This window comes from Diplodia seriata (assembly GCF_021436955.1).
Source record: "Diplodia seriata strain FDS-637 chromosome Unknown scaffold_10, whole genome shotgun sequence".
NCBI lineage: Eukaryota > Fungi > Ascomycota > Dothideomycetes > Botryosphaeriales > Botryosphaeriaceae > Diplodia > Diplodia seriata.
In genome coordinates this window covers 1,121,858-1,149,665 of record NW_027117317.1, presented here as the reverse complement: position 1 = coordinate 1,149,665, position 27,808 = coordinate 1,121,858, and the positions used below count along the sequence as shown (strand labels likewise).

General features: G+C 56.6%; 6 protein-coding genes across 6 annotated transcripts; 3 read left to right on the top strand and 3 right to left on the bottom strand.

Moving 5' to 3' along the window:
• Nucleotides 1–1,000: 1,000 nt before the first annotated feature.
• On the bottom strand, nucleotides 1,001–2,662 carry OST1 (dolichyl-diphosphooligosaccharide--protein glycosyltransferase subunit 1; the record flags this gene model as incomplete). Its single annotated transcript, XM_066780947.1, has 4 exons — nucleotides 1,001–1,153; nucleotides 1,208–1,349; nucleotides 1,400–2,257; nucleotides 2,310–2,662. 4 exons carry the CDS (start codon nucleotides 2,660–2,662, stop codon nucleotides 1,001–1,003), a joined length of 1,506 nt encoding a protein of 501 aa, XP_066628893.1.
• Nucleotides 2,663–3,193: 531 nt separating this feature from the next.
• SLS55_009548 (uncharacterized protein) lies at nucleotides 3,194–4,382 on the top strand (the record flags this gene model as incomplete). The annotated part of the gene is made up of 4 exons (XM_066780946.1): nucleotides 3,194–3,320; nucleotides 3,374–3,582; nucleotides 3,640–4,021; nucleotides 4,072–4,382. The coding sequence occupies 4 exons, from the start codon at nucleotides 3,194–3,196 to the stop codon at nucleotides 4,380–4,382; spliced, it is 1,029 nt and encodes a 342-aa protein (XP_066628892.1).
• A 243-nt stretch (nucleotides 4,383–4,625) lies between these two features.
• On the top strand, nucleotides 4,626–5,768 carry SLS55_009547 (uncharacterized protein; the record flags this gene model as incomplete). The annotated part of the gene is made up of 1 exon (XM_066780945.1): nucleotides 4,626–5,768. One exon carries the CDS (start codon nucleotides 4,626–4,628, stop codon nucleotides 5,766–5,768), a length of 1,143 nt encoding a protein of 380 aa, XP_066628891.1.
• Nucleotides 5,769–6,531: 763 nt separating this feature from the next.
• On the bottom strand, nucleotides 6,532–9,404 carry prp1 (U4/U6 x U5 tri-snRNP complex subunit Prp1; the record flags this gene model as incomplete). The annotated part of the gene is made up of 2 exons (XM_066780944.1): nucleotides 6,532–8,953; nucleotides 9,049–9,404. The coding sequence occupies 2 exons, from the start codon at nucleotides 9,402–9,404 to the stop codon at nucleotides 6,532–6,534; spliced, it is 2,778 nt and encodes a 925-aa protein (XP_066628890.1).
• An 8,167-nt stretch (nucleotides 9,405–17,571) lies between these two features.
• On the top strand, nucleotides 17,572–19,831 carry SLS55_009545 (uncharacterized protein; the record flags this gene model as incomplete). The annotated part of the gene is made up of 3 exons (XM_066780943.1): nucleotides 17,572–17,866; nucleotides 17,917–19,467; nucleotides 19,521–19,831. 3 exons carry the CDS (start codon nucleotides 17,572–17,574, stop codon nucleotides 19,829–19,831), a joined length of 2,157 nt encoding a protein of 718 aa, XP_066628889.1.
• Nucleotides 19,832–25,328: 5,497 nt separating this feature from the next.
• SLS55_009544 (uncharacterized protein) lies at nucleotides 25,329–27,085 on the bottom strand (the record flags this gene model as incomplete). The annotated part of the gene is made up of 5 exons (XM_066780942.1): nucleotides 25,329–25,618; nucleotides 25,684–26,049; nucleotides 26,189–26,751; nucleotides 26,806–26,906; nucleotides 26,957–27,085. 5 exons carry the CDS (start codon nucleotides 27,083–27,085, stop codon nucleotides 25,329–25,331), a joined length of 1,449 nt encoding a protein of 482 aa, XP_066628888.1.
• Between the last annotated feature and the right edge of the window lie 723 nt (nucleotides 27,086–27,808).

Genomic DNA, 27,808 nt, shown 5'->3' with positions numbered 1-27,808 from the left:
TGTCGCAGTGGCGGAAGCACCCACCTCATTTGCTCATCTACCACATTGGTGTTCGCGATCACAATCCACGGACCACTCCCTGTTGCAGCGAATCCCTTGTAATGAAAGCCTGCCGGGTGATTTTGGCTAGAAGTGTCGGGTCGGTCAAACATCTACACGCGAAGTCAGACCAAGTAGGCTGCGGATACAAATCAACTTCATTCTAATGGCGGCCGGCCATAGCGCCGCTAAGGATCGACAGGAGCAAGGCTGCAACCGTCCACGGTTGTTGCTTTTTGGAGAAAGGCAACGGAGACTACTGCAAAGGTCGATCGAAAAATACGGGTCATGCAACAGCAAGAGTGAATTCCAGGTCACGACTTACGGATTTTGCGATTTAGCACGACAGATTTGCTCCATTGCATAACTGTCACTCTGCGCCATTACATCGCATCTCACAAACCTTTGCTTACCATTCTTCCCTCGCCATTCTCCTGGGAACATCAGATTGAAACCCCTCAACGACGGCGCCTTAGTAATTCATTAGTATAGATACAAGTGAGTTCATCGGAATCATCCGGGAGGAGGGCTTCTGGGGGTGGGGTGGGGTGGGCGTCGATCGAGGCAGATTTAGATATTGTCTTGCCAAGTCAAGATCTTGGGTGCATACCGAGAGCTAGAAAAAGTAATTGATCATTCATGGCAGTGCGGAAATCAAGGAAGGCTGCCTTGTACCTATAGCCTGAAAACCCTGTGATGGTCGGGCCCAGTCCATCTTTTAGTATGTAATGAGGCACAAAGTCTCCACATGCTGAACGAACCACCGGATACGGCTGGAAATACGCACCACAAATTCTCCATTGGACAGACCGAGTCCAACGATTTGTTAATAATAGTCCCAGAGACAAGAGCACAACTCCTTACAATCTGCCTGATATGCTCTTTCAACATTAACAAAACGCTTGAATTCTTTTGCGAATCTACATTCAAAGTATTTTCATCTTGTCATATACCCAAATTTTTACGCCTTGACCTTCTGCTTCGCGCCGATACTCGTATCGATGCTTCCCAACGCCCAGGCGGCGGCAAAGACGGCGAACATGCCCAAGGTGATGGTGATAGGCTTACGGAAGCCCTCGATGAAGGGGTAGTCGTAAGTGATCTGCCACGTGAACTGTTAGGATTGTGTTCGAGAGTAAAGGGAGAGCAAGATAGCTGCTGGACGTACAACAAGGTCCCGGTCTCTCCACTCGTCGTTAAGGTTCAGAGCACTGAGATGAAGGGTAGTGCGGCCGATGGTATCCATGAAGGTGCGGTGCAGAGAGGTATCGTTGGAGATGATCGGGACAGTAGTCTCGAACTTGACATTCCTGATTGATATGTTAGTAACAAACTCTAAAGAAGCGCGGTGTAGACTTACTTGGCACCCTCAGGGAGGACGATGCGGAGGTCAACACGTTCATACTCAATACCCTCGGTGTTCTTGGGGCCCTCGAGGAAAGGAACCTTGAGCACGTAGCTGTCGCCGGTCTTTAATTTCCTCAGGTAATTCTTCAGATCGCCGTTCCATCCGACCTTGAAACTGTAGTTCCAACCACCAAAGACGGGGTAGCGAGGCCGGATCTCGAGGTTGGACTCGCGCGAGTTGGCCCTGAAGCGGCTGGTGGAGACGTTCCCGATGTCATCGGTGAAGTAGGGGTCCACAGAGCCGATCTGGAGAGGCATCTTCAGAGCGCTGAGAGCCGAGCTAGGTGGGTTGGCGTAGACAGTCATCTGCCACTGGACACGCGAGAAGTGGTTCTTCAGAGAGGCGCCGCGGTTGGAAAACCAGTAGCGCTCCTCGGTGGCCAGGTTTCCGCCCCAGTGGCTGACTTCCACGTCGCGTTCCAATCGGCTAACATGGTTCAGCGGCTTGGTGAATTCGTAACGCACGCTGACGGGCTCCTGAGCGCCGGCCGGGATGTCGCTGTAGGGACCATAAGTGAAGCTGGAGCCCTGCTTTGTCGGGTCTTCGGCATTGTCGGAACTTTGTGCGGGCAGGACAGTGTAGTCGGGGATGTCGGCGTTGAGGAATTTGAGCTTCGTCTTCTGCTTCAGGGTGTCGTAGGCCGAGGGCACGTAGGCGCTGAAGCTGTACTCGACGTATTGCTTATCGCGCTGCTCAATGGTGGCGGGACGCGGCTTCAATGCGGCGACGACGGAGTAGGAGATGCTGAGGGTCTGCTGCTCGGAAGGCTTGAGGGGCTGGGGAAGGCGAACGCGGTAGAATTCAGTTGGGCTGGCGCTTTTTGTTAGTCCGTCTCCAGAGCTTATGGTGCGGGCGGGTGTACCTGTAGGCATCGAACTCGACCACCTCGACGTCGAAAGCAGGCTTCTGGGCGTCCTTCTTGTCCCTGACCTCCAAACCGCCTATTTGCGAGATCAAGCCGGCCTCGAAAGGCAGGTAGTACTCGTCCTGGGGCTTCTCGTCGACATTCTCAATGACGACATTGATGGTCTCGCGGGGGTAGGCCTTCTCGAGGTTGACGTTGCGCACGAGGTTGACGTTCTTGAAGACCTGCGGGGGCTTGAAGGCGCCCTGGAGAATCTGCTTTGAGGAGAGCGGGTCGGAGCTGTTGTCGGTAGCTGCGGCGAGCGGCAGCAGGGCGGAAAGGCAGCCCAGAACAAACGGAAGCGACCTCATTTTTCACCGCAACGACAGTGTGTCCAGCATTGACCGGGAGCGGCGGGAGGGCGATGCTGCGGAAGCTGGAGAAGGATTGCGGAGCTCTCAGGCTGGCGCGCGAGGTGATGATGCGTCCCGGAGACGTGTTCGCTACAGCGCCTGAGCTTGGGCCCGCCGATCCCTGCAGCGCCAAGCCGTCGCGCCTGCCCGCCCACGGCTGCATCCCACTCTTCCCTCGACTTGCCTAAAAAGGCCACCGCCCACGTTGTTCTGCTTCGAGCCACCGCTTGGGCCTCTAGTGTTCTGGCCTGAGCACCACTGCCGCCGACGGCCACTTCTCTATCTCTCCCACGTATATATCCGGGCAGCTTCCGACGACCGACGGTCTTCTCGTCTTTGCTGTCCTCCCATATCCTCCAATTGAAGTCCTTTGGTTCTCTAAGTACCTGGTTGGAAAGCTTGCATCTTTTACTTTGCGCAACCATGCTGGCAATGGCCTCTACCCGCGCCGCCTTTCGGCATCGCGCGCCCTGCCGGAGAGCTGTCAGCATGTTCGTCAAGCCCCCCAAGACGCCCGTCAGTTCTGTCCTCCAAGTTTCCGATGAGGTCAGGGAAGCTCTTCACGGTGCCAAGAAGAGACCCGTCGTGGCATTGGAGACCACCATATATACACACGGTAGGATTGTTATGTTGCCTCGATGCGGCTTTCCAAGTTTGTAACGTCCTTAGGCTTCCCTTACCCGGACAATGTTGCTCTGGCTTCTCACCTTGAGAGCATTGTGCGTACTATGGGAGGTGTCCCCGCCACCGTCGGTATCCTGGATGGTGTAGCCCGCGTCGGACTGGACCCAGAGGAGCTTATCAGCATAGCTGCTTCAGCTGGCAAAGAGGGTACTCTGAAGGTCTCGCGCCGTGACCTGGCTTACAGCTGTGGCTTGGTAATTCATTTGTTCCTTGCGCCTCGCCCATGACCATGTTGACCTGATGTGCTGCAGAGACTTCTAGGCCCCGATCAGGGCAAGTTCACTGGTGGCACGACCGTGGCAGGTACCATGGTTCTGGCCCATCTTGCGGGCATCAAGGTCTTCGGCACCGGTGGTCTTGGTGGCGTCCACCGCGGAGGCGAGAACACCATGGACATCTCTGCCGATTTGACTGAGCTGGGAAGGACGCCAGTTGCTGTTGTCAGCAGTGGATGCAAGAGCTTCCTGGACATTCCCCGCACTCTTGAGTACCTCGAGACTCAAGGTGTGGCTGTTGCTACCTTTGCCGATGGTCGGACTGGCTCTGTGGAGTTCCCCGCCTTCTGGTCAAGAGAGAGCGGCGTCAAGAGCCCGTCGGTCGTGCAGAACGAGAAGGAGGCCGCTGCCATGATCTGTAAGTCCATGGTTGCCCTGTCCCCTGTACTATGTATTAACATGAAGCAGACGCCCACCATGCCCTGGGTCTGTCCTCCGGTATCAGCTTTGCCAATCCCGTTCCCTCTTCTGCCGCAATTCCCAAGGAGGAAATCGATGGGATCATCGATCAGGCTGTCGCCGAAGCTGAAGTGCTCGGCATCACCGGTGCTCGCAATACCCCATTCATTTTGAACAAGATCAAGGAGCTCACCAAGGGCAAATCCGTGCCAGCTAACAGGGCACTGATTGCCTCCAATGTGGAGCGTGCCACCAACATCGCAAAGGAGCTTCTTGCCCTGGAGGAAGAGATGAAGGGCGAAAGCTCGGCGAAGAACTAGTGAGAGGATCACCTTTTGCCGGCTGACATGTGTACATAGGACTGATGGCGTGGACGTACTAGCAATATACCCGCTTCATACACACAGTTCTCCTCCTCCGCTCAGTCGAGCAGCCTTGCTGCGGAGCCGCAACAGGCTGCTGCGCCAGCTGACCAAGAGAAAGCAGACGTTGTCGTGACGGGGGCGGTAGCAGTTGACTTTGCGTGCAACTACATCCCGCCGCCAAACACCACCCCCGGATCCATGATATCCCCGCAACTTCACACGTCCAACCAAGCCTCCATCCAGCAGACCCTCGGCGGCGTTGCCCACAACATCGCTCGCGCAGCCTACCTCGCCGGCAGCTCCGTCCGCCTCTGCAGCGCAGTTGGCGACGATGTCATGGGCCGGGTGGCGCGGGACCTCCTTGAGCGCTCCGGCCTGCCCACCACGAGCATCATCACCCGCCCTGACGCACGCACAGGTCAGTACATAGCCGTCAACGACGCCCACAACAACCTCACCCTAGGCATGGCCGACATGGATATCATCCAATCCACCACGGCCACACCGTCCACCGTTCAAACCCTCTTCAACGCCCCGCTCTCCACCCTGCGCCCGCGCTGGCTCGTTGCCGACGCCAACTGGTCTTCCACAACCCTCCACGCATGGCTCCGCGCCGCCAAATCCGCCGGGGCCTCCACAGCCTTCGAGCCCGTCTCGGCCGTCAAATCCGCCCGCCTGTTCTCCCCGCCCCCCTCCGCCGTCAAAAAGCCCGCCAACTCGCCCCCCTCCTTCCCGCTCTTCCCCCAACCCCTCGTCGATCTCACCACCCCCAACGCCATCGAGCTCGAGACCATGTGGCGCGCCGCCCGCGAAGCCGAGCTCCTCGCCACCCCCGCCCACTGGCAAGTCACCAACGCCTTCAACCTGCCGCAGGGCGGCGCCACGCCGCTGCTCACCCAGGCCACCTCGCCCAACCTCGTCCGCCGCGGCGTGCCTCAGCAAGCGCTGCAGCTGCTCCCGCTCGTCCCGACCATCCTGACCACGCTCGGCGCCGAGGGCGTGCTGTTGACGATGCTGTTGAGGCGGGGGGACGAGAGGTTGCGCGACCCGGAGGCGGCGGGCTGGATTTTGTCGAGGGGCGATGATGAGGCTGGGGCGGTCGATGTCGGAGGCGTGTATATGCGGCTGTTCGAGCCGGAGGAGGTGTTGGCGGACGGGGAGGTCGTCAGCGTGAACGGCGTGGGCGACACGTTTACGGGCGTGCTGGTTAGTGGGTTGAGTCGCGGCATGCGGATCGAGGATGTGGTGCCTGTGGCGCAGCGGGCGGCGGGGTTGAGCTTGAGGAGCGAGAAGGCGGTTAGCGAGGAGGTGGCGCGGGTGAAGGCGTTGTTGCTGGGTTAGGCAGCAGCCCACGGGTGAGCGTCGGTGAATGGGAAAGAAGCATGAAAGGAAAAGGTAAAACAAAAAGTAAAAATAAAAGTATTTTAGAACAAGCACTTACGGGAATCGAACTTGGAACGTGCAAAAAAAAACTGGTAGCTTCTCTTTGTATAGCGTGTCATCCTTAGTGCAGGGGCCATGCTAATCTTCTCTGTATCGTTTCAAATTGACCAAATGCCCGAAGGCAAGAGTGAAACTCGCTGTTATAATTTATAAGGTACAAAAAAATTTGTAGTACCCACACCTGGCATACGCAGTCAACCATCTCTCTGCCATACATACATTAGCCATGCGCGGTCCTCCCAAACGTTCGCTGGTCACCTCAGCTCATGCGCATGCGCATGGGAAAGCTTTTTAGATGATCTAACCATTCGCCTCGCATTCAACTGAATTTCGATGTCCTCGAGCTGTATTCTATTGCGCGCGCATATCTCCTCGCTTTTGGTTTCTACTCTTTCAACCCACCTGTGGTATCTCCATAGTAATGACATAGGTCATGTCCGCTGCCAATAAGTGTGGAGGTTCTCAGAACCCACAGACAACGATAGGACACGTGTTTTAAACATAGCAACCTCCATCGATTTTCATGCCCCATTTGCATCCCAGGGCAACGTCGCATTTATTCAAGTATTTCGCCATTGACAGTAACAGACAAACCCCTCCCTAGAAGACGCCCCTAAAATGCCCACCTTCGAGATCGCTTTACAAGAGAACCAAACTGAATCTACTCAATCTTCGCCGCAACCAACTTTAGAACCTCCTCAACCCCCTTGCCCCAATTCTTCGGATCCTTCGCGACCGCCTGCCACACCTCGCCATGCTTCGGCTCGCTAAGCACGCACTTACTGACCACTTCCTCCCTCTTCTCCTCGGTACCGTGCTGGCAAACAAACTTGTAGTACCAAGCCCACGTATCGCCCAAGTCCGCATCCAGCAAAATCGCCTTCTCGAACCAACTCGCTGCCTTCTCCAGCCGGCGCTCGCCCCAGAAGATGCGTGCGACCGCGACGAACAGCAGCGGGTCGTTGTCGACCTTCTTGATGGCCTCGAGCGAGCGCGGCTTGCGCTGCGTGCGCGGCTCCAGGTGCCAGATCTTCTCCGCCCACAGCAAGCCCGAGTTGGGCACCTCTTGCAGCGCTTGCGCCATGATCTGCTGCGCCGCGGACATGTTGTTTGCGCGACGTTCGAGCCGGACGGATTCCGTCCATAGCTCCGGGTTCTTCTTGACGGCGAGGCGTGCACGGTCGAGGACGGAACGCGCCTTGACAATGACGCCGGCCTTTTCTTCGAGGCGCGAGAGGAGGAGATAGAGAGCTACGGACTTCGGGCACTGGCGCGTACCTGTAGTGTACGCCTCGCGGGCCTGAGGGATCTTGCTGAGTGATTCGTAAATCTGGCCCTTTTGCATGTAGAGCTTGGACTCCTTGGGGAAGAGCTGGAGACCTTGCGTGACGAGGTCCAAGGCTGCTTCCAGGTTTCCGAGTTGCCTCTCGTACGCTACGGACCGGTACCAGACGCGGTTGGTGCCGGCTTCGCGGCGGGCGACCATGAGCAACTCGCGGGCCTTGTCGTGGTTGCCATGGTCGGCTTCCATCTTGACGGCGGCGAGCCAGATGTCCTCATTGTTGGGGTTCTGGTTGAAGGCTCGGCGGATGACATCTCTCGCTTCGTCCAGTTCGCCTGCCTGCTCTCTTTCCCTAGCGAACAACAGCCAGAGCTCTTGTGCACCGGGGCAAGCCTCCACAGCCTTCTCGAGCAGGTTCCAGAGCGCCTCCTTTGTTCCATGGTTGCGCTCGAGAGCAACCGCAGCTGACCAAAGAGTCTTGGAGGTAGGGAAAATGCGGAGAGCATAGGCATAGATAGCTCTGGCCGTCTCATACTTCCCTCTGCCAATGCTTCCACGAGCGTCCTCCATGAAGATCTCCTTCCGGTCGTCGTCCTCGTCCAGGGTCCAGCTGAGTGTCTCCTTGATAATGGCTTGGCAAGAAATGATCATGCCTTCATCCTCGCATTTCTCCGCTTCCGAAATCCATTCTTCGCGCTTGAGCATTGCGGACTCCTTGGCGAGCGACTTGATACCACGTTCCATGACCTTGAACACCATGTCCGACCTGCCTAGTTGCTCCTGTAGCGCTGCAGCAGCACGCCAAATCTCGTGGCTCGTGGGCACTGCCTTGCGAGCCTTGTTGAGGACGACCTGTGCGTTCTCAGGTGTCTCCAACCGAGCCAGAGCGAGCCAAAGCTCCACGGACAATGGGATTATCTCCGTTGCTTTCGCCAGCATCAAACGAGCGTCTGCTGGATCCTCTTCCAACGCGATGGCAGACTTCCAGAGGTCCACGCTCTGTGGGACGGCGTCTAGAGCATGCCGGAGGACTCGCTTCTTTGCTCGCAGATCAGTCTCCAAATCCGCCGCAGCCTGCCATAAACGAGCCGAGGTATTGTTATGCTTGATCGCATTGGCTCCGATGATCTTGGCGTTGTGATTGTCGTTCAAACGAATGTTTTCCAGCCAGCAGTCGATCGATTTCGGGCAGTGTTCGCAGCCTCGCGCAATAACGTTTCTTGCAGCGACGATGCGTCCTGCAACCTCCTCGAGGCGTGCCGCAGCGATCCAACCCGGACCGTGCTTTGGGTTCGTCTTAATGACGGACTCCAAGAGCTCTCGCACACGCTTGATATCTCCCACCTGGACTTCTCCAGCGCTCAATTCAGACTTTGACAAACTGGTCAAATATCCCTTCGGGTCGATGCTTGAGGCGGTGCCTGCAGCGGTCTCGGTTCCGGAGCTTTGCGTGGCCTGGTCCAAGCGGACTTGAAGCACCTTTTCACGGGCAGCTCCAATATCAGCAAAGTTGGTCATGGTGCCATCTGCATTCTCTCCCCCGCCCTCGGCCGCTATGCTTGTGTCCAGCGAACCTGCGTCTCGTGCGGCCGCAATCACACTGTCGGGCACGGCGTAGAATCTCTGCCTCAGGTTCTGTTTTTGCCTTCTGTTCTTGCCCGTCAGATCTCCAACCTCGGGCAGATTAGCCCAGTCCTCCTCCGAAACGCTACCGAGGGCACGTTTGAGATCGGCGAATTGTTGCTGGATTTTGGGGTTGTTGCGCTCGTATTCATCGCGCTCAGCCTTCTCGCGAGCCTCCCTAGACGGATTCAAGGTGTCGGTAGCCTGTCCATGCGAAGATGATAAACACATGCCTCCTGCGACGGCCAGGGGAGCTAGCGATGGGGAACTCACCTGCGTGCTTTTCTACGGCGATCCATGCGCTCATCAACCTCTTGGTATATGCGGTCGGCCTCGTCATCGTCGCGATCGTAGGTGCCGTTGGCGAACAGGCCGACCTCGTTCTCGGGATCCTGATAGCGGTCGTCATCGTCGTCGTCTTCTTTGCCGGTGGCGCCGTAGGCGGTGGGCGGGGCCTGGCCGAGAGCAGCGGCGCGCTTCGCAAGCGCTTCCTTGATCTGCTCCTCGGATGGACCTTCGCGGGCAGGACCAAGATCGGAACGGGTGGTGAAGCCGGTGGCACCACGACCAAGACCGGCGACGTAGTTTTCAGGCGCCGGCTGGTTCAAGAAGTCTCTGCGGCCAGACATGGCGGGCAAACGATAGGCGTGGCGAGTGTGGGGTGGAGGTTGGAGCTTTGGTCGCGTCTCGAAATAATTCACGACAGGCAACGCCGCGGGCGCTAAACCTGATGCGTGCATGGAGCTCCAAAAGCGCATCACAGCTCTTTCCCCAGACACCTGCACCTCCCCGCACCTCATAGCCAGGCCATAAAACCAACGACGTCTAGCAATTCGTCTTGCTTCAGCCTTACACAATGGAATTCCTCGCTTTGCCCCACCAGCAAGGCCTCTGGCGGGCAACTCGGCTTCGGAGGGCCACTGCAGCCACGCCTACCTACATACCGAACGCCAGCCGCTGCCAGAAGGGTCGACATGTGCCGATGCGCTGTCTTTGGTGCCGATTTGCAAGTTTGCAACGAGCCTCACGGGCATGTGCTTGCTGCCGCCAGCGCCGCTCGGGACCTGCCCGGGCACGTACTTCGCTTGACCCGTGACCCACGCGTGCCGACGCGACAACGGGCGCGGCTTCCAGAACACGACCTACGGCTTTTGCAATCGAGCGCGCGACAGCTTTGCTCCACTGCACAACCATCACTCTACGCCGTCACTCTGCGTCTCACGAACCTCAGCCCACCATTCTTCCTGCAATATTCCTCTTGTATCATTGGACTGAGAACCCTCGGCGGCAACGCCGTATCCGGCAGCATGCCGGTGTTAGTGGACGAGGGTAAGTATCTGTGCCACCTTACATTTGTTTTTCTCCTCCCCACTGTACAAGGTGCAAGTTACCACGTATCAAACGTGCGGCTTCGCTGCCTGCAATGCGCCTCCAAGCCATCATTAACAATATCTCTTCTATCTTTTCGTCGGTCGCCGAGAGGAGCACTGACACGATTACCGTGAAAGATGAACTATTGGAGGATTTCGCCGACGTTACTCTATCGGAAGACGAGGATGACTGGCCGCTTCCGCGCCCAAAGCGCGTTAAACTCGACGAAGCCAGCTCTAAGTCCGCAGAGCTCAGCCTCGAACACGAAGCAGACCCGATGATCATAGACCTCACCAGCGATGGCGAACCTCATGATCGAGATCACCGCCCAGATTTCTCTCGAACAAGCAGCCCGCAGGCCGAACCAAGCCCACCAATGAATCCCAGGATACATGTCAAGCCATCCCTCTCGAATTACCCGCGATCGCTCTACGAAGATTGGCAACCGCCTCTAACGCCGACATCCGAGTGTATCGCTCTATATGAACTTTTGGTAAGTTTAAACGGATATCGGGTTTTCCTTGCCTATCATTTTATCTCTTCGTTTCTCACACCCAAACTAGCAAGATTATGTTTGTCCCGCGGGCCCCGGCTACATCATGATCCCAATCCGACAGTTTCGAATTTATCGACGGTCTGAACCTGAAAAGACCGTTTTGATTAATCGTCAACACGAGCTCGAGCCTCTTCATCATCTCAAAACCGACCAGGGCTGCGACTGCCTTCTCGTCGATGGCATCATTACGCACAATGGCTTGGAGCGATATATTGAAGGTGTTCCGTTTCAAACCCTTGCAATTGAAGGCTACGGGGACCCTGAACTTCCCACAGTGTTACAAAACATTTCAATACAGTCATTGTATGCCTCCGCTATGGATGTATGGTACGTCCTCAGAGAACCTGCTGCCGACTACGCCACTTATCATGGACCTTTTCTTTGGATCGCCGACTTTGCAAAACACGTCGTGGACTACTTGAGTGAGCACGAAGCCGTGTCACTGGAGCATTTTAGATCCAAATTCTATGACTGGACAAGCCGACGCCATGGAGAAAGTCAGGAATTTCAGCAATGGGCACAGCGTTTCGGTGGCCAAGAAAAGAACTACGATTTTCGCCAAGCAGCTGTCGCGTATAGCAGCTTTTTGTGGAAGGAAACTTGGTCCGTTATTGACAACCCTCGCAAGGATCCGTTTTGGTCCGACATAAATTACATTGCGGACAATGAACGAGACGACGAACCGTTGCGAAAGGCTATAGGCACAGGAAAAACGCTTGTAACGCCCTACGTCTACAAAAACTTCAAGCATATTTCCCAGCTCAGGGAGTACTTTGAATGCAAGAAGCCGAGTTCTCGGGTTCGAGCGGACCTCAAGAAGCGGAAGCATATGCTCGGGTTTACTAATGCTCAGCGCGCTCAACTTCAGACAAGCGCCGGGCCCTTCCTCACAAAAGACAATCTTAAAAGGGGGGATTTTGTGGCTATCCATCCGGATGAAGCTACGCTCTGGAAAGACGGATCGGACGTTTGGTACGCCTTCATCCAGGAAATTCGACAGGACCGCCGCGGCAAATTCTTCGACGTAATATGGCTATATTCTGCGTCCGCCACGACCCTAGCAGGTGGGCGCTATCCGTTCAAGAACGAGCTCTTCCTATCCTCGCACTGCAATTGCCACGAAGCGCCGTTGGAACTCAAGGACATTGCTGGAAAAGTAAACATCTCCTGGCTGAAGGGAACCACAGTAGCCACAGACGATCTCAACGGCGGCGGAGCGTCACATTTTTTCGTGAGGCAGAAGTTCGACACGGAGCATCATTGCTTTACCACAATTAAAGCTTCGGATTTCTCATGTCAGTGTCGAGACCAAACTTCAAATTTCGACAAAGTCCTTGAAAAGGTCTCAATTGGCGATACAGTCCTGACTCCTTTTAGCCGAAGTGGGGACCCTTCACATAGGCCACTTGATTCGTACGGATTTTCAGATGAAATAACAGACAGACTGGAACCAGTCGTGGTAGAGGACTTCCTTCAGAGATTCCAGACGATTTTAGTTCGCCTATTGGTCCGACGAGCCGCTTATCGTGAAGGTCATGGAGCTGATCCAAATGAGTTGGTCTGGACGGATAACTTCTTTGAGATCGATCCGGAGCTTCTAGGTCCCAGATGCCACGTTCGTTTCTTTGAAGAAGGGGAGCAGATTCCTAGCCCCTATAACCGTGGTGGGTCAGGAAACTGCTGGTACATTACGAAGCGTTTGACTTTAATGGGACTCTTGGAACCACTCCAGCAGCCTTTTCCAACAGGGTTGAATCCAGGGATAGACCCAACCGCCCCGCCACCACGTCAGAAGATGGTTGGCTTAGATGCTTTCGCTGGCGGCGGCAACTTCGGACGAGGGCTTGAAGACGGCATGGCTGTCGACTTCCGCTACGCAATTGACTGGGCGAAAAATGCTGTCCTAACCTACAAAGCGAACTGCACAAGCGAGCATCCGCGCTGGGTCTATTGGGGCTCTGTCAACGACTATCTAAAACAAGTCATGGATGGCAGCAATGCCAAACATTTCGCAAGAGTGGGAGATATCAATTGTATTGCGGCGGGCAGTCCCTGCCAGGGCTTTTCTATTCTCCAGCGAGACAAGGCGAGTGAATCATCGCTACGCAACATCTCTATGGTCGCGTCGGTCGCGGCGTACGTTGACGTATATCGACCAAGGTACGCTATTCTCGAAAACGTCTTGGCAATGGCACACCGGGGCGAAGGGAAGTTGGGAATATTTCCGCAACTCCTCTGCACGCTTGTAGGTATGGGCTATCAAGTGTCTCAACATCTTCTAGATGCTTGGTCGTTTGAAGATTGTCAAAGAAGATCGCGGCTGTTCGTCTCGATCGCGGGACCAGGCCTGACTCCCATGCCTCCAGCCACCCTCACCCATTCTCACCCGCCTGGAACGCCGAGGGTATCGCTAGGCAAGAACCTGGCGAATGGCCAGAAGTTCGGTGAACGGCGATTCGTACCAACGCCGTTTCGATACGTCTCCATAGAGCAAAGCATGGGGGATCTTCCGGACATTGGGGACTCCCACGTCCAGACGTGCATTCAATATCCAGACCACCGTACTGTAAGCACGGAGGCGGCTTGGACACGAGCTTTGGTACGACACATTCCGGTATACCCACCCGCACAAGGCGCAATGGACGCAATCCGTGCTGGCAAAATGCCACAGGCGCTTGCACAGCGGTTTCTAGCTGGCGGTGGGATGAGAGTAGGCGCTAAGAGTAACTCTTGGAAGCGGCTTGCTCGGGACGGGTTGACGTCGACGATCACCACCGCTCCAGCTGCGGCATGCGCCATAAACGGGAAGGTGCTGCATTGGCAGCAACATCGTGTATTGAGCATCCGAGAAGCTAGAAGGGCCCAAGGGTTCGACGAAGGAGACGTTATCACCGGTTCACCTGCCGACCAATGGAAAATAATCGGCAATAGCGTCTCCCGCGCAACCGCACTAGCGCTCGGCATGGCGCTGCAGGAGGCGTGGATGGCCAACCCGCCGGAAGATCGCCCATCCATCTCTCCGAATGCTGGAACCGAGCATCACCTCACAGCCAAAAACCCCAGGGATTCTTCTCCAGACTTGACCGCCAAGCTGTCTATGGATTTGCCTACTCCAGTCAGTTACGACGGTGCTGAACGACCGCAGCCTAAGCGCCATGTTGCAGTAGTGATCGACCTTACGCGGTATGACTGAAGGACTTGATGGACTTGGACAAAAGAACAGCAAGGCCTGCTGAAAAGAAGATAAAGGCGGATGAGCAAGCTGCGCTTTCGGGATTGATCGGAGTCTCTTGATAGACAGGGGCATTGAAGTGGAGATGGGATTGGAGGATAGCTATTTCTTTGCATTCTTCGATATATTTCATGCTATTCACAGCGGAAACAGAGGGCTCTCGGTGTAAGGCTTGATCAAGCAGCGTATCCCTGCTTATGTTGAAGTTCTATGTCTACCGTTGAGGTTGTTCACTCACGTTTCCCAAGCAGCACACCTCTTGTCAAATGTTCAATTTTCGATCCTTGGGACACATTTTAGCCAGTAGCGGGAGTTGAGATTCGGCGGCCTGCGGAGCATGGACCGTCCGTTCGCATGTGGGCCTCAAAGTCCGCTTGATTCTGATGATCGGGATAGCCTGCAATACTGCAATGCCACACTCGCCGATGGGACTGAAGGTCATGCTCGAACCACTCGTTCCGAGTCTTATATATGTAGCTTGGTTGTGGACAGTCTTCGAAGGTAGTGGGCCAAAAGCCGAAGGCTGAAGCATTGTCACTTGAAGCATGAAGACTTTTGAGCTGGAAGTCGAGAGATCCTGACGTCAATGTAAGTATTGAATGCGCACATTTACGTCCGGATCTTGTATTCAACTACCTATGTAGGAAATGTATATCGTCATGGTCAGCTCAAGGGCCAACATTTTGTCACCCACTGTGGTCGGGTAACAAGTCTTGTGTCTTCGTCGGCGCTTGTATCTGCGGAATACCTCTCGTGTATGAAGAGATCCTCATGGCGAAGCACAATCAAATACAAAGCAAGCTCAAAGTGACACGCAAAGACTTGGAAGAAGATCAAAGCCTGCTTAAACCATAACAAGCACATCAAGCTGCTAGCCGACATCGATAAGAACAACACACACCTCGGACGACTCACGCCTGGAGTTCTAGAGGCTGAGGCAGTAAGCGCGACGAAAGCCAACGCCACCGACATTAGCGGCTGGGAGTCGGTGCGGGAGTCGGTGCGGGAATCGGCGAAGAGTCTCTATTGCGCAATCTGCGCCGGCTGGAAGACCGGGCGACAACGAATGCTCGATGGCCCCGTATCGGCGTTAGTTTCTCGTATCGCGCGGGTGGAGAAGTCTGCTGGCAAGAGACAAAAGGTCAACCAGACGACGACGGGGAAGCCGAAGCCCCGCAGGTCCAAAGTCGCCTTCGCACAGACAACAACACATCCGGCCCCGCCCGCACCTTCGCAGAAGCGCATCTCAGACCTCTGCACCGAGCTCTCAACCTGTCCTCGTAGCCTGGCAGGCGGGTGCATACACTTCGTGGTTCCAACTTTTCCGGCGCCTACGGGAACAATTTCACTGTACGAGTTTCTCCGCAATGGTCTCCGCACTTCGTCACTGGTTCCGCCAAGAATACGACTCGTGGACAGGTATAGGCCGGTTTGTATCCTCGCAACATCGTTGCTGCAGTTGCATACCACCTCTTGGCTGGGCTCCCGTTGGACTTCGCAGGACATCCACATTTGCCCCACTGCGACTGACATGAGGCTGGGAGACTGCGCCTACATCTGCAGTTCCTCCACATCGGACGTCAGGGTAGACAATCGTCCTCCTCCAGTGAGCGGTCAGGAACGGGCCATTTTCGCGCTAGGAGTCATGCTGCTGGAGCTTTCCATATCTGCACCTCTGCAGTCCAGGCAGACAGATGAGGATCGAGCCTTGGGGGAGCCTGCTGACCGTGAGACAGCTCAGCGCACCGCCAAGTTGGAGAGAGATGACACCCCCAGAATGAAATAGCGCTGTGAGAAAATGACTTTGGGGAGGAGTGGGTTTTGAGAACAAGGAATTCAGGCAAAAGTTTTACGAGGGCGTGGTGGCACCGCTGCATTTGCTTTACGAGATGACGGGATATAGCGGTTCCTAGCTGTCATTGCATCCTCCAGCTATCAGCAGAGAGGCTGAGCAGCGCGATTTCTTCCAGTGAATACCATCGGCGTTCCTGCCTGGTGGCTTGCTGACGGAGTTCGGCCGAGTGGCTGGCTGTGGAGATTGATCGGTCCACTCAGCCTTGCAACGGTAGAGATGGCATGGTCAACTGGATTCCCTTGGGATGCGAAGCGAAGCGAACCGACTTGCAACGCGCAGTGACGAGACGAGGTGGAGGCCGGCATCTGCATGGTGAGCGTGGGCTGTCTCACAGGGCTGAGGGCACGACCGCGGGTGTCGAGGTAAGCGGCGCGGCGTCCGCAGGGAGCCGCAGATCGTGGAGGTTGGCGGCGTTGCAGCTGGAGAGGGCAGCCCGTCTTCTTAGCCATGGCCAACTCATGCGTGCGAACTAAGAAAATGAAGAACACGACGGTGGTCCGGCCGCGGCGGGCGGAGAAGCGGCGAGCACGGGCGGGCGAGCACTGCAGGGCTCGCAGTCGCGGAGCCGCGGACTCGGCGGCCGCGAAGCTGCAGTGACGGCGGAAGCGCTCAGCGGCGGGTGGCGGCTATCACGGCGACGGGCGCGTGGTGGGCGGAAGGGCCGTCTGGCGGTGCAGGCCGGAGCGGCGCATTCCATTGGGCCGCGTCAGGGGCAGCAGCTGTCTTTTTTTAGGGCTTTGCGCACCACAGCCACAGCTGCCGGCACGGAGTAGTGTGACAGCGAGCCGCCGGAGTCTGGAACCAGGCGCGAGGGCCCACTGGCACGTTGCGACTGCGCACCGCAGCCAACGACCGCGCTGCTGATGGCGCCGCCCGCCCAGCACCAGCCCACTGGCGCTGTCGCATCCTGATCCTGTCGTCGCGGTCGCCGCCGCCGAGGGGTGGTGCACGCTGCCCGCGCCTGCGCCTGCGCCTGCGCTGGCACTGCCCGCCGCGCCCGTATCGCAGACTCGTCTCAGGCGCCGGCGGACTCAGCAGTCAGCAGGCATGGCGCCTGTCGCGACCGGCAACGGCCGCAGCCCGCCGTCTGCGCGCTTGGCACGATGCTTGAGAGCGATCGCAGCGCCGCGCAGCAAATCTGCTCGAAATATAACGGCGGACGGATCTCGAGGCTCTCCCTGCACCCAGGATTCACCGGGCCTGGACAACGCGACCGCACATCCTTCCCCTCTGCAGCAAAGCCGGCGGCCGCCCCCCTGCGTATTAAGTCCCAGGCGTGGTCCCCGTTCCGGTAAGGACGCCGCGTGGTGCAGGCGTGCAGGCCAGCTCTTGCCGAGCGGCGCCTTGAAACTGAAACTCCCACCCCTTCAGCGCGCTTCTTCTCTGCCCTCCCCGTCCACTCTCTCCGCTCTCCGTTCCTTCCAGCAAGCGCCGAACCCTCGTGTCGTTTTCTCCCCACGGTCGCCTCGTTTGACCGCCTGTTGTCGTCCACCACCTACTTCTCCACGTCCCTCGCTCAGCCGCGCCTTCTGCGCTGCCCCTTTACCGCGCTTCGACTTGTACTTCGCCCCGACATAGCCAAGGTTGATCCTGCTCTGTCCCCCGCTTTAATTCGCCCTCTGTTCTGTTCGCCATCCCGCGCCTAATTCATCGCGCCTCTCCCTCGCGGACTCGTCGCGCGGCCACAGGCGCATCCTGTGAGCGCGTTCTGGGAGTCCAACCACCCATCTCCGCGGCGGACCCACCGTCGCCGACCACCAACACGCGCGCACCACCACGGCCATGATGCTTCCGAGGCTACTGCTGGGCGCTGCCCTCCCTGCCGTCGCCCTCGCCGGCGACGTGCTCACGACAAATGGCTTCACCACTTGTTTAACCAACGCCTCGATTGAGATTACAAAGATGGCCGTCACTTACAACCGGAACACGAACAAGGTTGTATTCGACGTCGGCGGTGAGAGTACCGCGGAACAGAAGGTCATGGCATCGCTCTCCGTGTCGGCGTACGGAAAGGAGGTCTACAGCAAGACCTTCAACCCCTGTGACCAGGACAACTACGTCGATAGACTGTGTCCAGGTCAGCCACTCTAGCCTTTCCTTCTCCCACAGGATGCTAACAATCTCCAGTCCCCATCGGCAAGTTCGCAGCATCCGGCGAACAGCAAGTACCCGATTCATACGCTTCCCAAATCCCGTCCATCGCATTCACCATCCCCGATCTCGACGGAACCGCAAAGATAGAGCTTACTCCGATTGACGGCGGCGAAGACCTCGCCTGTATTCAGTCGACTGTCACCAACGGCAAGAGTATGTCCGTGCAAGCAGTCTCGTATGTGGCGGCCGGTATTGCGGGTGCAGCACTCCTGATGACTGGTGTTTCCGCAATTGCGAGTGCTGGTGCTGGAGCAGGTGCAGGCGCTATCAGCCCAAGCCCTAGCTTCGGCGAGGTTATGGGCTGGTTCCAAGGCATGGCCATGAACGGAATGATGAGCGTAAAGTACCCTTCCGTCTACACCAGCTTTTCCAAGAACTTCGGCTTTAGCACCGGCTTGATCCCCTGGGACGACATGCAAAACAGCATCGATAACTTCAGGAAGTCCACCGGTGGAAACTTGACTCACGCCAGCTACGCCTACCTGAGGAATGCTACTATTGTCCACGTCGAGGCCAGCAATGTGACCAAGCGTGGTCTGGATACCCTCAGCCTTTACGCCCGTGACTCGCTTACGACCAACGTCAACGGCACTGAGAACTCGGCTTCTGACGACAGCGACGACAGCTCCGATTCTTCCGACTCCCAGGTCATGGAGTATGTCAACGGCGTCAAGGGATACGTTGAAGAGCTCTCCATTCCTCAGGCCAGTACTTTCATGACCATCCTGCTTATCTTCGCCATCATCATTGGCGCCATCGCTGTCGGCATTCTGCTCCTCAAGGTTATCCTGGAAACCTGGGCTCTTTTCGGTTCTTTCCCCGCGAAGCTCACCAACTTCAGGAAGCGTTACTGGTGGATTCTGGCCAAGACTATTACCAACTTGATCCTTCTGGCTTATGGTGTCTGGGTGCTCTACTGCATCTACCAGTTCACTAACGGAGACTCCTGGGCCGCCAGTGTTTTGGCAGGTGTCACGCTTGCTGTCTTCACTGCTGTTCTCGCGTTCTTTGCCTGGCGCATTTACTCCATGGCCCAGAAGTTCAAGAAGGCCGAGGGTGATGTTTCCGGTCTTTTTGAGGATAAGGAGACCTGGAGGAAGTACAGCATGTTCTACGAGAACTACAAGAAGGGTTACTGGTGGCTTTTCGTGCCGGTCATCACCTACTCGTTCGCCAAGGGCTGCGTCATTGCCGGTTTGGACGGCCACGGCCTTGCTCAGACGGGTGCGCAGCTCGTCATCGAGGCTCTCATGCTCATCCTTCTCCTTTGGTCCAGGCCGTACACTCTCAAGTCGAGCAACGTCATCAACTGCACCATCCAGACCGTTCGCCTGCTCTCGGTCGTCTGCGTTCTGGTTTTCGTCGAGGAGCTTGGTATCTCGCAGACCACGAAGACGGTGACTGGCATTGTCCTCATTGTCATGCAGTCGGTCTTGACGGGTGTTCTGGCCATTTTGATCGCCGTCAACTCCATCGTCGTGTGCTGCAAGGAGAACCCTCACCGCAAGAAGAGAAAGGAGCAGGGTAAGTCGACTCGCGGGACGGTTGCGGAGTGCGAGATGCTAACATCAATGCAGAGAAACTCAACCGCGATCTGGACGACCTCACTCCGCTGGACGCTCGCAACTCTCTGCTCATGGACCCGGGCGAGTACAAGAACCAGCGCCACTCGATCATCGCAGGCGCCAAGGGCTACGACCCGGTTCCCATGCAAGAAGGGATCTCGAAGAACTACCACAAGCACAGCACGTCGCACGAGAACCTGCTCGATTCGGCGGCAGGCATGGGCCAGAACGAGAGAGACAGATCCGTGTCCCGCGACGGCAGGGCACCGCGCCTGCCGGACATCGAGACGGGCAACGGTGGTTACAGAGGAGCAGCGTACTAAATTTGATTTCCTACTGACGCGCGCAACACTTAACGGCGGACCTGTACAGAGGCAATTTTCCTTTTCCACTTGTTTGAGCACTCAGGTTTCATTTGTTTTGAGAACGTTTGGCGGAGGGCGCATTTGAACGTCGTCTGTTCTCGATTTGCTCTTTTGTTGTCGACGAAACCCACGCTGCAAGCGGGTGCCTATGTGTGATATCCAGTACCCCCGTCTTCCCCGCACCCACGTTTCCTGCTTCTACAGTTGTGCATGGCAGCTGTCGGGCAGAAAAAAAATCGAAATCACCTTCAGATCTCTACCTACACTCCTTCCTCGATCTCCTGTTTTACATTCCCTTCCGTCAAAGAGACCCCGAATTTTCCGAGTGTTAAGCTGGACATGGCTGGTCCAGGCAGTGCTTGTTGTAATTGACTTGATAGAAGACGGGCAAAACTATTAGATTCCCCTCACCGCCACCTACAGTACTGGCTCATGGCATGCTCATGACCTGGGTTCGACCGCACAAGCATCTTTGAGCGACACGACTTATGGTCAGGGCGTCGATGAGCATCTTAGTCTTCGCAAGCAATCAAAATCATTCAATCAAAAGCAGTTGCCGATCTCCACCAGCCACCATGGCGACGCGCACGGCAAGGGGGCTGTCGGTCGACGTGGAAAGCTTAATCGGGCCCAACACTCGTCAGCCACATTCTGTACATGCGTCTGGAGAGAAGCGACGGGGGGTGCCCTTCTCTCGACCGGATATGCTTTATGACCATTCTTCTATGTGAAACGGTACGCATATTGGGCGCAATCATTCGGCAGAGCCGCGGACGACGGCGCCCCCTTCCCACTTTCCCGTCGTCGCCATCTCATCCTATTCTTGTGCGCTGTTGGTCCTCTCGGGCGCGGATACCACCGGTCGGCCTGGTTTCCATCTGGAGGACGAGGTCGCAGCGGATGCACAATGCGCGGTGTGCTTCGACGCCACACTTGGGGTGCGTAATTTCCCACCCGCTCATTTATTACGCGTGCTAGACCCTTTGAGGCGGGGAGTTCGCGGTGGGGCGTGCGCGGCATGGGGGGCGCACCGGCCGACCTCTGAGATTGAGGCGCCCCAGGCCACTGCCCGCACGCTCCACTCCCAAATCACTTCTGTTGTTGCTCAAGCATCAGCTAAGCACATCGCACCGTCCTGGGTCATCAGACCCATCAAGGGGCAGCCCCGAGGGCGCCGATGGAGAAGAACTGATATCTTTCGTTATTTTGGTGCCGTGCCACTACCGACGAAGGCCTGACGACGGTTCGTGATTCGGTGCTTGGCGGGAGATGAGCAGCGCAGGGAAGATGGGACTTGGTTTTCCGGGCGGCGCCATGCTACCCCCTTCTCCCTCCAATTATTGTTCGTGGATGCTTTCGGAACCACTACTGCCACGGAGATCTCTTTCCATTTTTTTCTCTTCCCTTTCGCACCGTTTCCCGGGCGTGGGGACGACCCAGGGCGGGGGGAATAATGGAACGGACGGAGGCATGCATGCACCCAGCCCTGCAGCGGCTGACGCACGCCGTCCCCACGTCGTGCAGACCATGGTCTGGACCTTTCGATTTCTCTTCCCCCCTTGCTCTGCCGTGTATAGGTCGAGCCCGTTCTGCCCACATTCCTTAAGATGAGATGGCGGGCGCTTCCGGCCAAAACGGCCGGGTCTGTGATACCGACGACGACCAGCCTCCTGACGGGCGATGATGGCCTCAGGCATGTGTGATCTGTGGTGGCAGTGTGGCGGCCATCTGTTCCATCGGTGTGGCCGGCTGCGGCATGAGGTCGCTCCGATTATTCATGCAGGTACACATGATATTTTCTTTGGTTCCCGGCCGGCAATCGGCAATCGGAGGCAGAGCCAACGAAAGAGGAAACAGGCACGGGGGGTTCGGCGACGTCGACTTCTCTTCCACCGCATTGCACAGGTCACCACCGGTCTCTCGATCGTGCGATCGATGTGCCTACCTATCTATGCATCGGCCCAAGCACTGCTACGAGCACAAAGCAATAATAACATGTCGAATATCGACGGGCCTTGGCCCGAAACGGTTAACGCTTTCGGCCGGCCGACGGTCCTTTTCTCTCTTCCTACCTAGCCGGAGTTCGGGAAGGTGCGATGGAAGGAAGCCGTGGCGCGGCGGCGGCGGCGGCCGGCGCAGGGGCGGGAGATTTGGGACTGAGGCGCAGCAGCAGGTACCCGCGCCATAACGGAAGGTGTGGCTGGTGCGTGTCCACTCTCGGCCATGTATGTACGTGTGTACCTTCTCTAAACCTCCCTTCATGCATACACGAAGGATTTCCGCTTACGGCTGTCTAGACTCTTTACTATGCGACGGAGATGCTTTCGCCATATTGGCCATGTATAAGAGAACATGCTCCCCTTTTGCTTGGCTGACATGTTGTGCTCGGAGGAAGCTGGTCCAGACTGCAGTCTTCAGCGGTGTCGAGGGCGAGAGAGACAATGACGTCTTCGTCTGTCTACATCTTCAACGAAAGTTGCCCGATCTTCAGGCCCTTGTCATCCCATACCCAGGAGAAGGCGGCAGGCAGATGATCTCGTCCCTCCGAAGTCGCACTCGCTAGCTATGTCAATAGTCTGCATGCGCGTTCCCATCGAAACGGAGACATGTCCAGTATGTAGGGCGTCCAGCTTGGCCAGTGCTATTTTTAGCTATCCTTCCTCTCCCTCTCTCTCCACACACGCCTGCCCTTTTTCGTAACGAGCATCGCTCGCCAGCTCCCCCACTCTTTTCTCGCGGAGAAAAAAGGACGCGCGCCCGACCAACCAGACGTCGTGAACCGCGTGTATAGTGACGTCGGAAATAGGTGGCCTGGTGAAGTCTATGATGCTCTTTTTTCCCACGCCACCACAACTGCTACTGCAGTACGCGTAAGTAGCTGGGCACTACTGCTGTTGATCCGCCGTCTACGTGTACAACAAGGCATCGGCCGGTTCCAGAAAACGATGATGCGCCGGGAACCCGCGTTTTTCGAAACGAGCGATCAACGCTTCTCTTGACATCATCGGTAGCCTCCGCCGACACCCACGACTCGTGGAACCCCTCCTTCCATTTTCCGCTTCGGCGTGGAATCCGCTACGTACGTGCGAGACCCTTGAGCTCATGCCCCGCCCCGCCGACCCCTCCTCCCTTGCTTCACCGTCAAGCTTCCTCTCCTCGGTCTAGGTACTGTTCACTCGCGCCGACATCTTCCCTCCCCTCCGGCCGGACTGTCTCTCTTGGATCAGGCGTGAAACCTCGACTGCTTGATCGTACTGCCCGCTGCTGTGTTCGAGTACCATCTTACTCTCTCTGCCCGTCCTTTCCTCCGAACTGATCGACGCAGTCGGGGCGGGGCGGGGGTGGGCATGTTGGCGGGCGCTGCGTCCCCCCCACCCAAAAAGAAAGCTGCCGATGCAACCCTACAAGCCGCAGTGGATGGAACCCCAGCCATCCGTCGGGCATGATCACCAGGAAAAGGAAAGAGGTGCAAAAAGCGCAACGTTCCGTCATGCAATGCACAGCCACAACGAAGACGTTGTTGACGGCTGAAACGCGCGATCTGCCGGAGACAACCGCATCGTCGGGACATTCGTGCGTAACCGGCGGTTAGGTTAGGTAGGTAGGTAGGTAGGCGGGTGGGGAAGAAGGAAAAAAAGGTTCGTCGGAAAAGGCGAGATGAGATGAGGTTGTCATGCGAGAGGAAGCCCGCACGACTCAGCGTTACGGTCGATCCCCGTGCTTCGGGAAGAAGGCGGGGTGGGCGGAAGGAAGAAGTAGGCGTAGGGCTGTTACATATTGGGCTTTCGGACGTACGCACGAGCGAGCGGGTAGATCATGGCTGAATTGGGTACGGACGTTGGTCCGACGGCGGAGCGCTGGGGGTTTTGAGGCGTTGCGATCGTGTTGGAGAGTTGAAGAGATGGGAAGAGCCCAGCTTTGGATAGCGGGTCGTGCTGCTACTCTTGTGGTAAGTGCCATGGCAGAATTGCCGTGATATGGACGCCCCAGTGGTATTCGTTTTCCGACATCGTCAAGTGCCCTCTGTGCGTTGCGGAGCAGACTGATGAACATGGATTTGTACCTCGCAACGTCGGTTCTCCAAGTATTGCACCTTTTGCAAGGCATTCGGACACCACGGACATGGAACCCTCGGAAGCTCTGTCTGATCCGGTTCATGAGCTTGGAAAAAATTTCAACCATGACGTCTCGAAAGCGACGGTGGATTGGATCATCCGTTTCCCAGATGAATATGGGGAACAAATCTTGTCTCCGCAAAGGGACTTTCCCGACCATGAGCCAGCCGCCGCACCTGACACACCATCATCGGCACCAAATATTTATGTTCATGGTTCAGTATCGAAGAGACATATGGCACAACATCTGGAACGCCTTGCACTCGCATTCTACCATCCAACCATTTCGAAGATAACAACAAATCAATGGATACTGCGTACGCTTTGCGTCGCTCGGAGAAGCCAGCGTAGCCTCTAAGAGTCCAGATGGAGCCAATCTCGGGAACCTCATACTCGACCCCGCAACAGATACTGACAAACTTGCCCACAAAACCAAAGGCTGGTTCCAACACTGTTGACATAACCATCCTTGTTGTAATGAGAGGTTCTCAGCATTTTTTCCCTTCCATACATTTGATCGGGATCGGAGAGTCAACTGAGGATTTGCGAGTCGTCGATGTTTGGGAAGGCGAGCGACCTATCTACGCGGCAAGTGTCAAGACCTAGGGTACAGACGCATTTGGCGTAGTAGAGAAAGGGCACATGAGAGATAAAAACATCCTCATGCACGGGGGCATCGAGGACAAGCGTATCCTTTTTTGTGCGCCTTGTATGTCCGGTATGTTGACCTCCCTGTGTCCGATGACCTTCTCGATCTCCTTATCCTTTCCAAAACCAAGGAAGCCATGGATCTTCGAGTAGATGGGTCGCGACAATCAACCATTGGGGACGTAGCCAAGAGATTGACAGATGGGGCTGAAATAGGCTTCCATTCTATAGGCATAGCCTCATCTGTCTCGGCCTTGTTCGATTCTCAAGAGGATGACCGTGCCGTCAGATTCAGGACGTGTTCTAGACGAAACAGAATATACAAACAGGTTTATTAAAATGTTTTATTCCGTGGGAAAGAGTTCCACCCTTTACTTACGACAATCTCAAGCGACATCGTGAAGTGTTATCCAATGAGGATTTTCCTTCTCGTTTATCTGGATTCCGATATCTTGTATGGAGTATACTATCTCATATCCGGACAGGCATTAGGATATACATGATTGCTTACTGATTTGAGAATGCCTTGTCGGACAGATGGGGTCAATTGGGCATTAATAGAACAGTATATTGAGTCATCAGACCCAACTGACGAACCCTGCACATTGTCGAATATCAAATTCATTGAATTATACACACTAAGCCGCACAAGCAGCACGGGTACAACAGATGGAAAAAAAAAGAACTCCCGATCAAGCTTTCCCAGTCAAGCCTTCCCCCACAACCTCAATCTCCTTTGCATCCGCTTTGAGCACGTCATCGCCTCCAAAGGCCCCAGCAGCGCCAGTCTCTTCGTCGCCATCCTTTTTCGGGTCAAGGCCGATGCTGCTGGCGCCGATCTTGTCGGCGGTGTCGCGGTAGGCGGGGACGAAGTTGACGCAGAGGGCGTAAGACCACGACAGGACGAAGAAGAGGACGGGGACAAGCATGGCGAAGCCCGTGTCGTTGCGGGCATCGGCGACGGCGCCCATGATTGCGGGGACTATCTCACTGTCAGAATTTTCCGTGCACGGGGAAGTGAGGGAAAAAAAAAAAAAGAAAACTCACCAGCAGCACCCCCGCTCACACCCGCGATGATCAACCCGGCACCCCTCTTCGTATGCCTGCCCAAGCCCCTGATGCCCAGGGCGACGATGGTCGGGAAGCACACGCTCTCGAAGAATAGCGTCAGCATCAGCATGGCGAGGCCGGTGTTGTCGCCCGTGTCGATGGAAGCGGCGTTGAAGGCGACGACGCCGGTGAGGTAGGCGAGGAAGACCCAGCGAGGCTTGACGAAGCGCATAAGGATGGAGCCGCTGAAGCGGCCGACGGCGAAGCAGCCCTGGGCGCCGGCGAGGAAGTTGGCGCCCGCGGCGGAGGAGGTGTTGGCGCGCTTTTCGGTGACGTAGTTGATGAAGTAGGTTGCGATGGCGACTGTTGGGTGGATGTGGTCAGCTCTGCTTACCTCTGGTGCTTTGCATCTGGAAGGAGGGAGGGCGTTGGATGGGTGAGATATATCAAGGAGTTGAAGGCTGCTTAATGGGATGGCTAGAGGGGAAAAGGAAAGTCGCACCTTGAGCACCGGTGTAGCACCACTGCGCAGCCGCGGCGTGGAAGAGACGGTACTGCTTGCGGAAAGGCTTGTCGCTGGAGCCGGTGTGCGTATCCTCAACCTGGGCCGCCATGTCGGCATCCGTAACCTCGGGGATATCGGCGAAGAAGAAGACAGCAGCAAGCAGGAAGACGAAGATGCCAATGGCAAGATACACCCACTGCACGCTCTCGAGCGAGTTGACGCTGTCGCCGGTGCCCTTGAAGAAGACGTACGAGCCCAGCACGGGGCCGACGACAGTGCCCGTGGCCTGCACCGCCTGCGCCAGGTTGATGCGCAGCTCTGAGTACTTGGGCGGGCCCACAACCGCCATGAACGGGTTCGCCGCGGTCTCCAAGGAGCCGAGTCCGGAGCCGATGACGACCGTCGCGCCGCAGAAGCCGCCGAAGGACCGGTTGAGGCCGGCAGGCCACATGCAGAGGGCGCCGATGCCGTAGAGGATCAGCCCGAGCATGAAGGTGGCTTTGTAGCCGTAGTGCCGGAGCGTCCAGTTGGCGAAGCCGAGCGAGGCGAGGGGGTAGGCGCTAGGAGGGGCTTGTCAGTGTCCGGGTTGGAAGTTGGAAGCGGAAGACATGTACCCGAAGTATGCGCCCTGCAAACCGGCCGACTTGGCACGTGTGATGTTGAGCGTGGTCTGGAAGTGCTTGTTCAGCGTGTCGAGGAGACCGTAGGCAAATCCCTGAGGCACGCGTCAGCTTAATCCTGTTTCTCAAGGTTGCAGTGACTTACCCAAAGGAAGTACAGAATGGTGACGAGCAACAGTGGCACCAACGACTCCCGCACAGTAAGCTCCGACGCCTTTGTCTTCCGGTTACCGACCCTCAAGCCGGACCGGTTGGCCATGAGTTTCTTCCACATTGTGCCGCGTGGTCCCGTTCTATCTCAGGTGTCAAACGGGGAAAGAGGCCTGAGAGCGAGCAAAACGGACGAAGAAGGGAACTGTGCTTCGAATCAGTCCCCACACTTCGGACTCGCAGCCGTCACGAATTGTCCGGCAAGTATGGAGAGGAGAGGAGTAGCAGGAGGAGAGCGAGGGCTGCGTCTCTGGCAGGCGAGGGAAGGCAAAAAGATCGACCTCCGCGCTTTTAATACGGAGACACAGATCAAGTGCCGCATTGCAGGCCTGTTGCGTAACCCAGAGTCGCCCCGGGCGCCCGCCCCACTCGCCCAATTAGAAGCATATTCCGGAGCTTTGTGGAGGGGCGGCTGGGCGAGCCGGGGAGCGGGGACTTGCGAGGGTCAGAAAAACCGCACCCCAGTCCCACTCTCGCCCGTGCTTGGCGCCGCCGCCAAGCTTTCCCCCGGGCGTCGAGTCGAGGCGTTTCTTCTGCTCTCCCTCTATCGGCATTGCGACAAGTTTCCTTTCGAGAATGCCGCCAGGGGCCAGGGACATATGTAGCTTGCCCTCGGTCGAGACCACCGTTGCGAACCGGCTGCACAGGATTTCCTCGCTACGATGCATGTCCCCGGCAAACGAGCAGGTCGAACAAGCAGTAGGCTCCGCGCCGCTGGGGCGGAGGAACAGACGCACGCCGAGACTTTTTGGGGCAGGGATGTGCAGGCTGGCATGGCGCGCGCGGG